General features: G+C 48.3%; 1 protein-coding gene across 1 annotated transcript; it reads left to right on the forward strand.

Annotated features, from left to right (window-relative positions):
* The first annotated feature begins 468 nt into the window (after positions 1-468).
* LOC130356936 (uncharacterized) lies at positions 469-6,086 on the forward strand. The gene is made up of 2 exons (XM_056559115.1): positions 469-1,400; positions 4,906-6,086. The coding sequence occupies exons 1-2, from the start codon at positions 518-520 to the stop codon at positions 5,499-5,501; spliced, it is 1,479 nt and encodes a 492-aa protein (XP_056415090.1). The 5' UTR covers positions 469-517; the 3' UTR covers positions 5,502-6,086.
* Positions 6,087-15,401: the final 9,315 nt, after the last annotated feature.

Raw genomic sequence — 15,401 nt, forward strand, 5'->3', positions numbered from 1 at the left:
CAGTGAAATGCCATGAATGTATAAAACAGTATAAATTACTACAAGGCTATGACACATATATCATGAGCATAAGAATCGTGTAAACCCCAAAATTGCCTGAACAATATAACTGCCATAAGCATATGAACAGTATCAATGGCCCGATCATGTAATGACAAGTACTATGAGCTGGTGAACAATATGAATACTGTGGGCTAATAAACAGTATAAATGCCATAAACGTATACATGCCATGAGCGTGTGAAAGTATAAATGCAGTGAGCCTAAAATGGTAAGACCACCACAAGCGTAACCAGTAAGAAAGCCCTGGAGGGGACAGAATGGGAACGGAGGGGCCCCATGACAGGGGTATTATGCGGGAAGGTAAGGGTTAAATGTGAGGAGTTTAGAGGAGGGAGCTAGGGAAGCGCGGGCTTTTAGTGAGGGTGTAGGGAGGAGTTAAGGAGGGTATATAGGTGAGGGCATTGATACGGGGGGTCACAATCTGCGTGGCTGAAGAAGTGTCCCTACCTGTGCCATGGCAGATATGGAAGCGATTCTGCGGCGCGTGCGGGATGAGGTCCTCCGGTGCGGCTCCCAGTGGCTGGAGGACGCGCTCCCATCCCTCACCGCCTCTCCGGTGCTTTCGGCGGGGGAGTCCGGGCCCCGTTCTAGCGGTCGGCGCTCTCGCCCGCCGGAGCGCCTGTCACCTGCAGCTTCCCCTGTTCCCAGGCGCCGACGGGTGAGTCCTTCTCCGGCCGCTTCCTGCCGTGGGTCCGGAGCGTCGGGCGGGGGGCGGTCCGGTCAGGCACCCCTCGGTCGGCCTGTTGTGAGGAGCGGTGCGGGGCGTGCTGTCGGCGCGCCCCTGGGCTTCAGTGAGGGACCGGTGCGTGGTGCGGCCCGCTCTGGAGGGCGGGCCCGGCGGAGATCCGGAGCTGCTGTTTCCTCTGCCCCTCAGTCGGGGGGGCAGTCTCCTGCAGGCCTGGTTGCTACCCGGGCCGTGATTCATGGTGCGCCCTCTGCTTCCTCTTCCAGGGGGAGCAGGAGGGCTGGTTCTGCAGTGTCCCCTGCTGCTGCTGCCGGCAGGGGGGCGGTGCTTATGGGAGGAGACGAGATCGAGGCTGCTCTCAGTGAGGTCAGTGAAGATGATCTGCTGCTGCTGGCTGGAGATTCTACAGAGACCCTGGACCCGCTGTCTTGTCCCCTGCTCCCCTCCGGGGTTGTAGCAGGTGTTGGCGTCAGCGGGGTCCGGTCGCCGCCACTGTCCGTCCAAGCCGCTGGTGGGGCGAATTCTGCTGCTGCGGAGTCGTCGGACGGGGTCCCCCCGGTCCTTTCCTTGGAAGATGTGTCTGTCGCCCGTGATGTCCGGAGTCGCCCTTCTTCTGGAGTTACGGCCGCTGGTTCCGAGCCGGTGAGGTCGGGTGAGTCTACCACTGTCTCCAGTCTGGGGGGTTTTGGGGGGGGGGGGGGTGGGCGATTTACAATTGTTTTTTAATGGCTTGCATGCTTTACTGCGGGGGAGTGGTCTGGGGGCGGGGGGGTCCCAGGTGTCTCCCGTACCTGTTTGGGGGGCTGGGGGGGTGCAGCTGGCCGGGGGGGTGCTGGGGTGTCAGGACCGGTTGGGGGGACTGGGTCGGGCTCGTCGGTGGGGGCCCCTGTGGTGGCGGCGTCGGGCTCTGGGGGAGGTGTTCGACTAGCGGATGCGGCTAGGGGGGAGATTTATGTTTGTTTTGAGGGCCCATTGGGCGCTCATCTCAAGGCGGAAGTCCGGGATAAAATTTGGAAGCGGGAGTATGTCGACATTTTTTCGCTCCTGCCGCTGGATAAGTTCAACTTGGACAGGGTCCGGCCGGACGAGTCTAAGCGGTTGGAAAAGGTGGAGGAGGAAGAGCGTCGGCGGTATCGGCTGATACCGCGGACGTTCTCTAATTGGCTTCAGGCCTTCGCCATTTTGGCTAGCGTGGTGGGTGAGAAGGCGCCAGAGTCCTGCTCCGGTCTCTTCTGCTACATGGATGCGGTGGGGGAGGCGTATCGGATTTATGGGGGCTCGGCGTGGCTTCGGTACGACGAGCAGTTCCGACAACGCATGGCGGTGCGTCCGGATCTGCGTTGGGAGCATAAGGATATAGGTTTGTGGATGCGGCTGATGGCGGCTCCTCGTAGCGGGACCGGGCCGCAGTCCTTTCGGGACGGTGTCGGGGGTTCGGGTTTGGGGTCAGGGCGGTCAGGGGGGGCCGGGCGTGGGGTTTGTTGGCAGTTCAACGAAGGGAGCTGCAAGTTCGGGGCGGATTGCCGGTTCAAGCATGAATGTTCCGGTTGCGGGGGTGGGGGACACGGTTTGTCACGCTGTTTCCGGCGGGGGAAGGTTAAGCCGGGAGAGGCTGACCAGAAGAGGGGTGACGCCGGTGCGGGTGGAAAGGATGTTGCCTTTCCTCGCGCTTTACCCAAATAGGGAGGCGGCGGAGCTGTTGCGTTTGGGTTTCGCGGAGGGTTTTCGGATCCCCTTTTCTGGGTCGGCGGGTTCAGGGGGGCAGGTGCGGAATTTGGTTTCGGCACGGGCCCGTCCGGAGCTGGTAGAAGAAAAACTTTTGCGCGAGGTGGAGCTGGGGAGGATGGCTGGTCCTTTTGCTGGCTCTCCTATTGAGGGTTTGCGGGTGTCGCCTTTGGGCCTAGTGCCCAAAAAAGAGCCCGGCAAGTTTCGCCTCATTCACCATCTCTCACACCCTGAAGGGGGATCGGTGAATGACGGCATTGACCCGGTTTTGTGTGCGGTGTCGTACACTTCTTTCGACGCTGCGTTGGTGTGGGTGCGGCGTTTTGGGCAGGGGGCTTTGTTGGCGAAAACGGACATAGAGGCAGCTTTTCGCCTGCTGCCTGTTCATCCTGACAGTTTTTACTTGTTGGGTTGCTGCTTAGGTGATAGTTTTTTCGTTGACCTTTGTTTGCCCATGGGTTGTTCTATCTCGTGTGCATTTTTTGAAAAGTTTAGTTCGTTTTTAGAATGGGTGGTGCGGCGGGAGTCCCAGTTGGACTCGGTGTTGCACTACTTGGATGATTTTCTTTTTTTGGGTCCGGCCGGGTCTCGGGTTTGTGCGGTGCTGTTGCAGGAGATGGAGCGGGTCGCAACGTGGTTTGGCGTCCCGTTGGCGCCGGACAAGACGGAGGGCCCGTCTACGGCGGTTAAGTTTCTGGGGATCGTTATTGATACCGTGGCGATGGAGTGTCGGTTGCCGGATGAGAAGCTGAGTGAGCTGAGGGAGGAGGTCAATAGGGCATGCAGGGTTAAGAAATTGCAATTGCGGGAGGTCCAGTCACTACTGGGTCGTCTCAATTTCGCCTGCAGGATCATGCCTATGGGGAGGGTTTTTTGCCGGCGGCTTGCGGCGGCTACCGCGGGGGTTTCGCGGCCTACCCACTATGTCAGGTTGTCGGCGGACTTGAGGGCGGATTTGCGGGTTTGGCAGGATTTTTTGGGCAGGTACAACGGTCGGTCAGTGGTGATGGGTTGCCCGGTTTCTAATTGGGATTTGGAGTTGTTTACCGACGCGGCGGGCGGTTGTGGTTTTGGGGCCTATTTGCAGGGTCAATGGTGTGTGGGTCAGTGGCCGGAGGTCTGGCGGGTGGCGGGTTTGACGCGGAACTTGGCTTTGCTTGAATTGTTTCCGATTGTGGTGGCGCTGGAGGTGTGGGGGGACTTGTTTCGCAATAGAAGGGTCTGCTTTCATTGCGATAACATGGGGGTGGTACAGGCTATCAATAATCAGACGGCGAATTCTCCGCCGGTTGTTACGCTACTGCGTCACCTGGTGTTGCGGGGCTTGGAGCTTAATTCGCATGTTGTCGCTTTGCATGTGCCGGGGGTGGTTAACTCAGTCGCTGATGCTCTCTCTCGTTTGCAGTGGGACCGATTTCGGGAGTTGGCACCGGAGGCCGAGGAGCGGGGGATCCCTTGTCCGGAGTGGCTGTGGAGGCTGGTTTAGCTGTGGCGATGGGCCTTGTGGGACGGTCTGTGACCAGGTCAACGTGGGAGTCTTATAGTCGGTGGTGGGCAGATTGGGAGTTATTGCTTCGGCAGCTTTCCATTACGGGCGCCCCTTCGGAATGGGAGGCGGCTCTTTTATTTTATGTGGGCAGGGCTTTTTGTGAGCGGGTGTCCCCGTCGGGTCTGGGTCGCCGGATGGCGGCTTTGGCCTTTTGGTTCAAGGTCCGGGGAGTGCCGGATGGGACGAAGTCTTTTTTGGTGCGGCAGGCGGTGCGGGGGTTTCGTAAGGGGGCTAGTTCTAGGGATTTGCGCAAACCGGTGACATTTTCGTTGTTGTTGCGCTTGGGTTCTTTATTGGCTGGGGTGTGTTTTTCGGTATATGAGCTATGTTTGTTCCGTTTGGCTTTTGCGTTGGCGTTTTTTGGGGCTTTTCGTATATCGGAGTTGGTGTCGCCTAGTCGTTGTCGGGCCGGGGGGCTTCTTTTTTCGGATGTGGTTTTGGTGGAGGGGGTTTTGCAGTGCTGTGTTCGGCGGTCGAAGACGGATCAGTTGGGTCGGGGGGCGGTGGTGCGTTTGGCGCGCCTGGGGAGTTCGGAGATGTGCCCGGTGGCTTGTTACTCCGCGTTTTTGGCTTTGCGGGTGGGGATTGTGGGTCCGTTGCTGGTCCATGCTGACGGGGGTTTTCTGTCTCGTTTTCAGTTTGTGGGGGTTTTCCGTAAGTGTTTGCGCGCGGGGGGATTCGTGGCAGAGGACTACAGTTCTCATTCCTTCCGGATAGGTGCGGCGACCGAGGCGTCTCGGTGGGGCCTGGGACCGGAAATGGTTAAGCAGATTGGGAGGTGGGAATCGGAGAGGTATAGGCTGTACGTTCGTCCTCATTTGTTGTGATGTGCGTGTGTTTGCGAGTGTGGGTTGTACTGTATTCTTTTCTTTTGTCGTTTCAGGTGGAGCGGCTGGGCTTGTCTGGATTGTCGGCCATTCGTATGTGACGCGTGGGGCAGTGAGGGCAGGGGTTCGGCCGGCGGGCAGACAGTTGGGATTGGACGGTTCGGTGGCCCAGGTTCGCTGGTTGGGAAAGGGGGGCATGAGGTGGTCAGAACTGTTGTCCAGGGTCCAGTTCTTTGTTCAGCTGGACCGGTCCCCAGATATTTTGGTGGTCCATTTAGGTGGGAATGATTTGGGTGTGCGCAGGTCTCGGGATTTGATCAGGGACATTAAACTGGACCTGTTGCGTTTGTGGTCCTCTTTCCCGGATTTGGTCCTGGTGTGGTCCGAGATGGTTGCCAGGCAGAAGTGGAGGCAGGCTCGGTCGGTGGTAGCAATTAACAAGGCGAGGATTAAGGTGAATAAGGCGGTGAGTAAGTTCGTGGCCAGGAATGGTGGTTTGGTGGCACGACACCGGGATTTGGAGGAAGGGGGTGCGGATTTTGTGGCCTCGGATGGTATTCATCTTAATGGGATGGGTATGGATTTGTGGCTTCTTGAGTTGAAGGAGACAGTGGAGAGGGCATTGAGGCTGTGGAGGAACGGGGACAAGTAAGGGGTCACTTGTCCCCGTTGTGGCGGGGTCAGGAGAGGAATCTGGGGAGGCACCAGTGGATGGGCATGGTATGTTGGATGGTGTGGAGGTGGGCTGGGAGCGGTTCCCAGCCAGAAGGTGGAATTCGGGTTGGTGGGCTTCACAAAATGGTGCTCCTGTGCAGGTGAGCTACGGCTAGGAGCAAGTGAAGATCCCATCACCTGTGGTCTGGTAACGGTGCCCCTCAGGTTCTTCTCCTGCGCTAATAGACATCCTAAGGTTAGGACAGGTTATATTGTTATGTATGACGTTCATACATCGGTTTACAATGTTGTAATTGATTATTTATGTTATTTAATAAATGGGCTGCTGTGGCCTTTGTTTAACCAACACATGTCTTATGTCATTTATGGGAGGGAATAAGCTAAAATTAAGTTAAAGGTGTTAAATGATAGATGATCTGGTGGGGGTCTTAGCAGCTATAATATCCCCTAGTCAAGAAAGCCCTGGAGGGGACAGAATGGGAACGGAGGGGCCCCATGACAGGGGTATTATGCGGGAAGGTAAGGGTTAAATGTGAGGAGTTTAGAGGAGGGAGCTAGGGAAGCGCGGGCTTTTAGTGAGGGTGTAGGGAGGAGTTAAGGAGGGTATATAGGTGAGGGCATTGATACGGGGGTCACAATCTGCGTGGCTGAAGAAGTGTCCCGCCCGCCCGCCCTTAATTTTGTCACAGTGGCGGGGTCAGGAGAGGAATCTGGGGAGGCACCAGTGGATGGGCATGGTATGTTGGATGGTGTGGAGGTGGGCTGGGAGCGGTTCCCAGCCAGAAGGTGGAATTCGGGTTGGTGGGCTTCACAAAATGGTGCTCCTGTGCAGGTGAGCTACGGCTAGGAGCAAGTGAAGATCCCATCACCTGTGGTCTGGTAACGGTGCCCCTCAGGTTCTTCTCCTGCGCTAATAGACATCCTAAGGTTAGGACAGGTTATATTGTTATGTATGACGTTCATACATCGGTTTACAATGTTGTAATTGATTATTTATGTTATTTAATAAATGGGCTGCTGTGGCCTTTGTTTAACCAACACATGTCTTATGTCATTTATGGGAGGGAATAAGCTAAAATTAAGTTAAAGGTGTTAAATGATAGATGATCTGGTGGGGGTCTTAGCAGCTATAATATCCCCTAGTCATGCGGCCCCGAGCGAATGAATAGTATAAATGCCATGAGCACATGAAAAGTAGAGCGTATGGACAGTATGATTGCTATAAGAGTATGACCATATACCTGCCCTGAGCGTGTGAACATTATGGACAGGCGTCAGAACAGTACAAATGCCCAGAGCGCATGAACAGTATAACTCTATGAGCGTGTGAACAGTATTAAGGTCATGAGTGTGTGCACAATGAAGCCCCTGTCGTATTAAACAGATGCCATGAGAGTACCGACTGTATAATATCTCAAGCGTCTATGAACAGTTTAATGTCATAGGCGTATGCACAACATAAATGCCATGGGCGTATCAATCAGTATCGCTGCTACAATGCATATGCCGAGTATAGAATGCCATAAGGCATTGATACAATGGCTATGACATAATACTGTGAAGCTGCTAAACAAAAAACGTTATCAACTATACATTTGAAAGCTCTATTGTAGACTCAATACGTTCACCCACAGAAAACGCTGACAAGATTACATGCTTCTAAAGTTATGCAAACGCATATGTAATGACCGTAACATACGTATATTACTAATGTAATGAAACGTATGTGCCCCAATGCTACAAACTTATGCACTGCAATACTATGATATATCTATCTACAAAGGTAAAAGCACTGTAAACACTATAATGTGTGAAACCACATGAATGAAATGTGAATTCGGGTAGAAAACAGACATGGTGCACATCTACACATGAATGAAATGATCGCACTGTAAATGCTACCATGAAAAACACGCCTTATGACTGCTATAAAAGTTATGCCACCTATAGATAAACACCTATAAATAACCAAATGTACTGCAATTAACAAATACAATACCGTATTTGCCACTTATAATATTATAACCGTGTGGACCGTATGTATTGCAACGAAACATATGTACTGAATATATACCTATAACCGTACCCTTTGCATGTGACACTGTGAGCATGTACTGTCTACAACACTATACCTGCAAACACCGTGATCGTATGAACTGTATACTACACTGCCACCGTGCCCGCTGCACAAGCCATTACGAGTATATGTACCGTACAGAAGCCATGACTGTACATACTGCGCATAACACGGAAAAGAATGTACTGTAAAAACATCATAACTATATGCACTGAATGATATTGCGAGTGTATGAACCGTATGACACACTTTATATATATATATATATTCCCTATGACCTCTCAACCCTTATAAAAATCCATTTATTATATCTATATATATATTTTTTTTTATTTTTTTTATTTTAACCTTTATCAATTGTTAAACATAACCAGAACACGCACATTTAAATTTTTTTTTAATTATACCACTACCAGATCCGTGATACTGTACTAATATTTGCCACTACAAGCCTATGAATTCCCCTACCCACGTGACCTATAGTGTTGCTCGCGAATATTCGCAATTCGAATATTATTCGCGAATATCGCATATTCGCGAATTCGCGAATTTCGCGAATATAGCGCTATATATTCGTAATTACGAATATTCGTTTTTGTTTTTTTTTTCTTCACAGTACACATCACAGTGATCATCCCTCTCTGCTTCCAGCTTGTGTGGTGTAAAGAAGGCTGTAATACTACTGTGTGAGACTGGCGCGCACAATTTCGCATATGCGAAAATTAACATATGCTAATTTTCGCATATGCGAATTTTCGCGTATGTTAATTTTCACATATGTCAATTTTCGCATATGCGAATTTTCACATATGCGGAAATAAAACGAGAATATAACGAATATGCGAATATTCGCGAATATATGACGAATATTCGTCCATATATTCGCGAATATTCGCGAATTCGAATATGGCCTATGCCGCTCAACACTAGTGACCTAATAAAAGAATCCACCATCACTTTTTTCCCCCAAAAAACTTTATATAAAACCAAGTGACCGGCAGTACATGTGCGCATGCAGCACCACCTATTAAATATTCAACGCCCCTCCCTCAAACACAGCCAGATAGGCTAATCACTAGCCCCACACTGAACCCTCTCAATATAATACTGCCACACACACCGGACCCCTGAATATAATACTGCTATACACTGAACCCTCTCAAAATAATACTGCCACACACTGTACCCCCTGAATATAGTCCTGCCAACCACTGTACCCCTAAATATAATGCTGCCACACACTGTACCCCTGGACATAATACTGCCACACACTGTACCCTCTTTAATATAATACTGGTACACAATTTACCACCTGAGTAAAATACTGCCACACACAGTAGCCTCTAAATATAACCCTGCTATACGCTGTACCCTGAATATAATATAAACCTTCCTTCCAATTCCTTTGTTCCACCCTCTTTCCCCCTAGACTTGTAAGTCCTCTTCATGCTCCCCTGAACTCCCCCCCACCCCTAAGTCCTTTCCCATATAAATAACATCACTCCCCTACCACCAACATACAGTCCCATGTAAATAACATCACTCCCCTACCACCAACATACAGTCCCGTGTAAATAACATCACTCCTATACCACCAACATACAGTCCCATGTAAATAACATCACTTCCCTACCACCAACATACATTCCCATGTAAATAACATCACTCCCCTACCACCAATATACAGTCCCATGTAATGAACATCACTTCCCTACCACCAACATACAGTCCCATGTAAAGATAAGCAATCCCCTTCCACCAACATACAGTACCATGTAAATAACATCACTCCTATACCACCAACATACAGTCCCATGTAAATAACATCACTCCCCTTCCACCAACATACAGTACCATGTAAATAACATCACTCCTATACCACCAACATACAGTCCCATGCAAATAACAACACTTCCCTACCACCAATATACAGTCCCATGTAAAGAACATCACTTCCCTACCACCAACATACAGTCCCATGTAAATAACATCACTCCCCTACCACCAATATATAGTCCCATGTAAAGAACATCACTTCCCTACCACCAACATACAGTCCCATGTAAATAACAACACTCCCCTACCACTAACATACAGTCCCATGCAAATAACAACACTCCCCTACCCCCAACATACAGTCCCGTGTAAATAACATCACTCCTATACCACAATATACAGTCCCATGCAAATAACAACACTCCCCTACCACTAACATACAGTCCCATGTAAATAACATCACTCCTATACCACCAATATACAGTCCCATGTAAAGAACATCACTCCCCTACCATCAACATACAGTCCTATGTAAATAACATCACTCCCCTACCATCAACATACAGTCCTATGTAAATAGTATCACTCCTGTACCACAAACATACAGTCCCATGTAAATAACATCACTCCCCTACCACCAACATACAGTCCCATGTAAATAACATCACTCCCCTACCACCAACATACAGTCCCATGTAAATAACATCACACCCCCACCACCAACATACAGTCCCGTGTAAATAACATCACTTCTATACCACCAACATACAGTCCCATGTAAATAACATCACTTCCCTACCACCAACATACATTCCCATGTAAATAACATCACTCCCCTACCACCAATATACAGTCCCATGTAAAGAACATCACTTCCCTACCACCAACATACAGTCCCATGTAAAGATAAGCAATCCCCTTCCACCAACATACAGTCCCATTTAAATAACATCACTCCTATACCACCAACATACAGTCCCATGCAAATAACAACACTTCCCTACCACCAATATACAGTCCCATGTAAAGAACATCACTTCCCTACCACCAACATACAGTCCCATGTAAATAACATCACTCCCCTACCACCAATATACAGTCCCATGTAAAGAACATCACTTCCCTACCACCAACATACAGTCCCATGTAAATAGCATCACTCCCCTACCACCAATATACAGTCCCATGCAAATAACAACACTCCCCTACCCCCAACATACAGTCCCGTGTAAATAACATCACTCCTATACCACAATATACAGTCCCATGCAAATAACAACACTCCCCTACCACTAACATACAGTCCCATGTAAATAACATCACTCTTATACCACCAATATACAGTCCCATGTAAAGAACATCACTCCCCTACCATCAACATACAGTCCTATGTAAATAACATCACTCCCCTACCATCGACATACAGTCCCGTGTAAATAACATCACTCCTATACCACAATATACAGTCCCATGCAAATAACAACACTCCCCTACCACTAACATACAGTCCCATGTAAATAACATCACTCCTATACCACCAATATACAGTCCCATGTAAAGAACATCACTCCCCTACCATCAACATACAGTCCTATGTAAATAACATCACTCCCCTACCATCAACATACAGTCCTATGTAAATAGTATCACTCCTATACCACAAACATACAGTCCCATGTAAATAACATCACTCCCCTACCACTAACATACAGTCCCATGTAAATAACATCACTCCTACATCAGCATACAGTCCCATGTAAATAACATCATGCTTGTCTCCATTCCTATGGGAGGTTCCTGTTGCTTTTTCATGGCAAGAATAATTGGGGAGATTTATCCAACCTTGTGCAGAGGAACAATAGAGCAGTCGCCCATAGCAGCCAATCACATTTCAGCTTTCATTTTTCAGAGGCCTCTTTTTTTTTAAATGAAAGCTGGAATCTGATTGGTTGCTATGGGCGACTGCTCCAGTGTTCCTCCAGCATGCTCGGACTGCCCTTCAGCTGTTGCAAAACTACAACACTCAGTATGCCCAAGCAGCCATTGGCTGTCTGGGCTTGATGGGAGTTGTAATTTTGCAACATCTGGAGGCCCGGTGTACTAGTTTGTCTCAGCATTAGAAGAAGGCATTTTGTATAGTATAAGCCCCCCCTGCACCCCATCCTCAGTCTCCTCATTATTACACCCCCCCCCCCCCCCACACACACACGCACACACACACACACCTGTCCACGGTCTCCTAATCAACATTACACCACATCCCAAGTCCCCCGACCCCCCCCCCCCCCCCGTCCTCCTCATCAACATTACACCCCCCACCAATACCCCATTACACCCCCCACCAATGCACCGATCCTAGCTCTACTCACCTTCCTGAAGCTAAGTGGTGCTGCGGTGTGAGGTGGGAGAGTCTGCTGCTCCTGTCTCTGCCGGCTGCCGTGGATAGATCTTGAGGGTCAGGGGCTGTGACAGGTCACGGGCGTGCCTGTGCTGCTCCCATCAGCCCTCTGCCTGTCCATCTGACCCTGCTGCAGAAACAGGGCATGTGGGCCCAGGACCTGTTGCTGCAGCATATAGTATAGTGAAGTGGCAGGCCAGGCTATGGGGTCCGGTCATGACTGCGACCCTTGCGACCTCTATAGCTACGCCACTGGTAACTATTAGTGATGAGCGGCATTTGCCATATTCAAATTCACAATATTTCGCGAATATGAGGACAAATATTCGTCCCATATTCGTGAAATTCGAATATTCGTGAGTTTTTTTTTTCCATTGCGAAATTTTGCTATTGCTAAATTTCACTCGTCTGCGCATGCGTGCTGTGACATCATGCGAGAACGGAGATAATTTCCTGGATCTTTGCCAGTTGCTTTTTGCATCGCGATTTTCTGCTGCCCTGCGAAGCGAAGACGGTGGGGAGTAACTTTTCACCAAGTGAGGAAAAACTGCTGATTTGTGTAATTTCACCACTGTTATTTCATTATATTTAACTGCATTTTAGACTAGTTTAAAAGTTATAAGATCAGATAGCAGTGTTTCCCAAACAGTGCATCTCCAGCTATTGCAAAACTACAACTCCCAGCATGCACTGACAGATCATGCCTGCTGGGAGTTGTAGTTTTGCAACAGCTGGAGGCACCCTGGTTGTGAAACACTGAGTTAGGTAACAAACTCTCAGTGTTTCGCAACCATTGTGCCTCCAGCTGTTGCTAAACTACAACTCCCTGCATGCAACTCGCTGCATCCCCCCCCCCCCTCTCCCCCAATGTGAATGTACAGGGGTACATTCACATGGGCAGGGGCTTACAGTGTGTTTGTAGCTGAAGCAAATTTTGCGCTGCAGCTCAAACTCTCAGCGGGAAACTACTGTGAACCCCCGCCCGTGTGACTGTACCCTAAAAACACTACATTACACTAACACAAAATAAAAAGTTAAAAACACTAGATATACACATACCCCTACACAGCCCCCCTCCCCTCCCCAATAAAAATTTAAAACGTCTGGTACGGCACTGTTTCCTAAACGGAGCCTCCAGCTGTTGAAAAACAACTCCCCAGTATTACCAGACAGCCATTGACTGTCCAGGCATGCTGGGAGTTTAGCAACAGCTGGAGGCACCCTGTTTGGGAATCACTAGCGTACAATACCCCTATGTCCACCCCTATGCAATCCCCTAATTTAGTCCTCAAATGCGCATGGCGCTCTCACTTTGGAGCACTGTGTTATCTGTGGTATTACATAGGACTGCAGGTCACATCTACTACATTATCTGTACTCATAGAGTTATCACTGTGTTATATGTGGTGTTACATAGGACTGCAGGTCACATCTACTACATTATCTGTACTCAGAGAGCTATCACTGTTATCTGTGGTGTTACATAGGACTGCAGGTCACATCTACTACATTATCTGTACTCAGAGTTATCACTGTGTTATATGTGGTGTTACATAGGACTGCAGGTCACATCTACTACATTATCTGTACTCAGAGAGCTATCACTGTTATCTGTGGTGTTACATAGGACTGCAGGTTATATCTACTACATTATCTGTATTCAGAGAGTTATCACGGTGTTATCTTTGGTATTACATAGGACTGCAGGCCACATCTACTACATTATCTGTACTCATGAATCACTGTTATCTGTGGTGTTACATAGGACTGCATGTCACATCTACTACATTATCTGTACTCAGAGAGTTATCACTGTGTTATATGTGGTGTTACATAGGACTGCAGGTCCCATCTACTACATTATCTGTACTCAGAGAGTTATCACTGTGTTATCTGTGGTGTTACATAGGACTGCAGGTCACATCTACTACATTATTTGTACTCAGAGAGTTATCACTGTGTTATCTGTGGTGTTTCATAGGACTGCAGGTGCAATCTACTACATTATCTGTACTCAGAGAGTTATCACTGTGTTATCTGTGGTGTTACATAGGACTGCAGGTCACATCTACTACATTATCTGTACTCAGAGAGTTATCACTGTGTTATCTGTGGTGTTACATAGGACTGCAGGTCACATCTACTACATTATCTGTACTGTAGTTATTGTGTTATCAGTTGTGCTTCTTCTGTTTTAAAAAAAAACAATTGGGTTCTCTTCTGCTTTAAAAAAAGCAATTGGTTGTCACAGGATACAAGGCACAAAGGACGCAAGCAAAAGCACAGAAACACTCTCCTCTCTAAACCACCATGTGAATCTGCAAAGGAATGCTGGTGGGGAGTGATGTTATATACTGGTCGTGCCAGCAAGTTTCTATTGGTTGCTAGGGACGTTGCTAAGCTCTGACAACTGTGCTTGCAGAACTCTCATTGGCTCACAGGCATAAGTAGGGCGAAATTTCAAAGAATATTCGCATGCATAAACCTTTCGCCTCACAGTCTCATCCCTGGGTCTTTAATGATACAAGCATTGCATTTATCAGTCGAAGGAGATCCCTACAATGTGCTCAGTTTTTAAAACAGTTTGAAAAAAAGACGAATATTCGTAATAGCAAATTTTTAGTGGGAAATTCGTAATATTTGTGAATTCGCAAATATACTATATTCGCTGGGAATATTCGAAATGCAAATATTTGTGAGCAACACTAGTAACTATGTTCAATTCTGTTGGACCGCTAGATGGGAGTGTGTTAATACCCCAGACTCCTCCCCCTTCGGAAGGTGATCGCCGGCCTGTCTCCTACAACATCAGTTAGATCTGAATCAAATTTTAACACATTCCAATAAGAATTAATGATATCCCTCACTAGATTTGCGTTGGCATCAAAATAGTTTTGGGTTAATATGTAACCTAAGAGGTCCAACACAAATTTATTATGGGCCTGATGATCAACACCTCTGGAAGAGAGAAAAAACGACACTGCTTTAAGACCCACCTTGTGTGGGATTGAGGAATACAAAGCTTCCACATCAATTGATGCCAACCATGTATTATCATCAACCTTAAGTCCCTCTAGTTTAGTTAACAGATCAACTGTAACCTGAGTATAGAGGGCAATGAAAAGACAACAATTCTCAGAATTTTATCAACATATATTCCTATATTCTACCCGAGACTCCCAATACCGGGCACAATTGGTCACCCTTTTAGTGGAGATAGACCTTTAGGCACTAGGGAGTGCATAAAAGGTCGGGGTCACAGAAGTCTCGGGCAATAGGAAGCCAAATTTTTCCTTCGTGATTAGTTTGTCCCTTTTGGCTTCAAATAAAAGGTCACACAATTCATTCCTGTAAATACCGGTTGGATAATTCATAAGTAGAAGCATCATCCGAGAGTCTTTTACACACGGTTACATATGAATCCCTATTCAGCAACACCACATTGCCCCCTTGTCAGAGGACTTGATCACAAGGTTGTCATCCATCTCGAGCTCCTTAAAGGGGTATTCCAGGAATTTTTTTTATTTGACTATGCTACCGGGGCTATAAAGTTAGTGTAGTTCATAATATAGTGTCTGTACCTGTGTGTGATGGTTTTCTCACAATTCTTATGTGATTTTCGCCCC

Source organism: Hyla sarda, chromosome 2, assembly GCF_029499605.1.
Source record: "Hyla sarda isolate aHylSar1 chromosome 2, aHylSar1.hap1, whole genome shotgun sequence".
In the NCBI taxonomy this organism is placed as follows: domain Eukaryota; kingdom Metazoa; phylum Chordata; class Amphibia; order Anura; family Hylidae; genus Hyla; species Hyla sarda.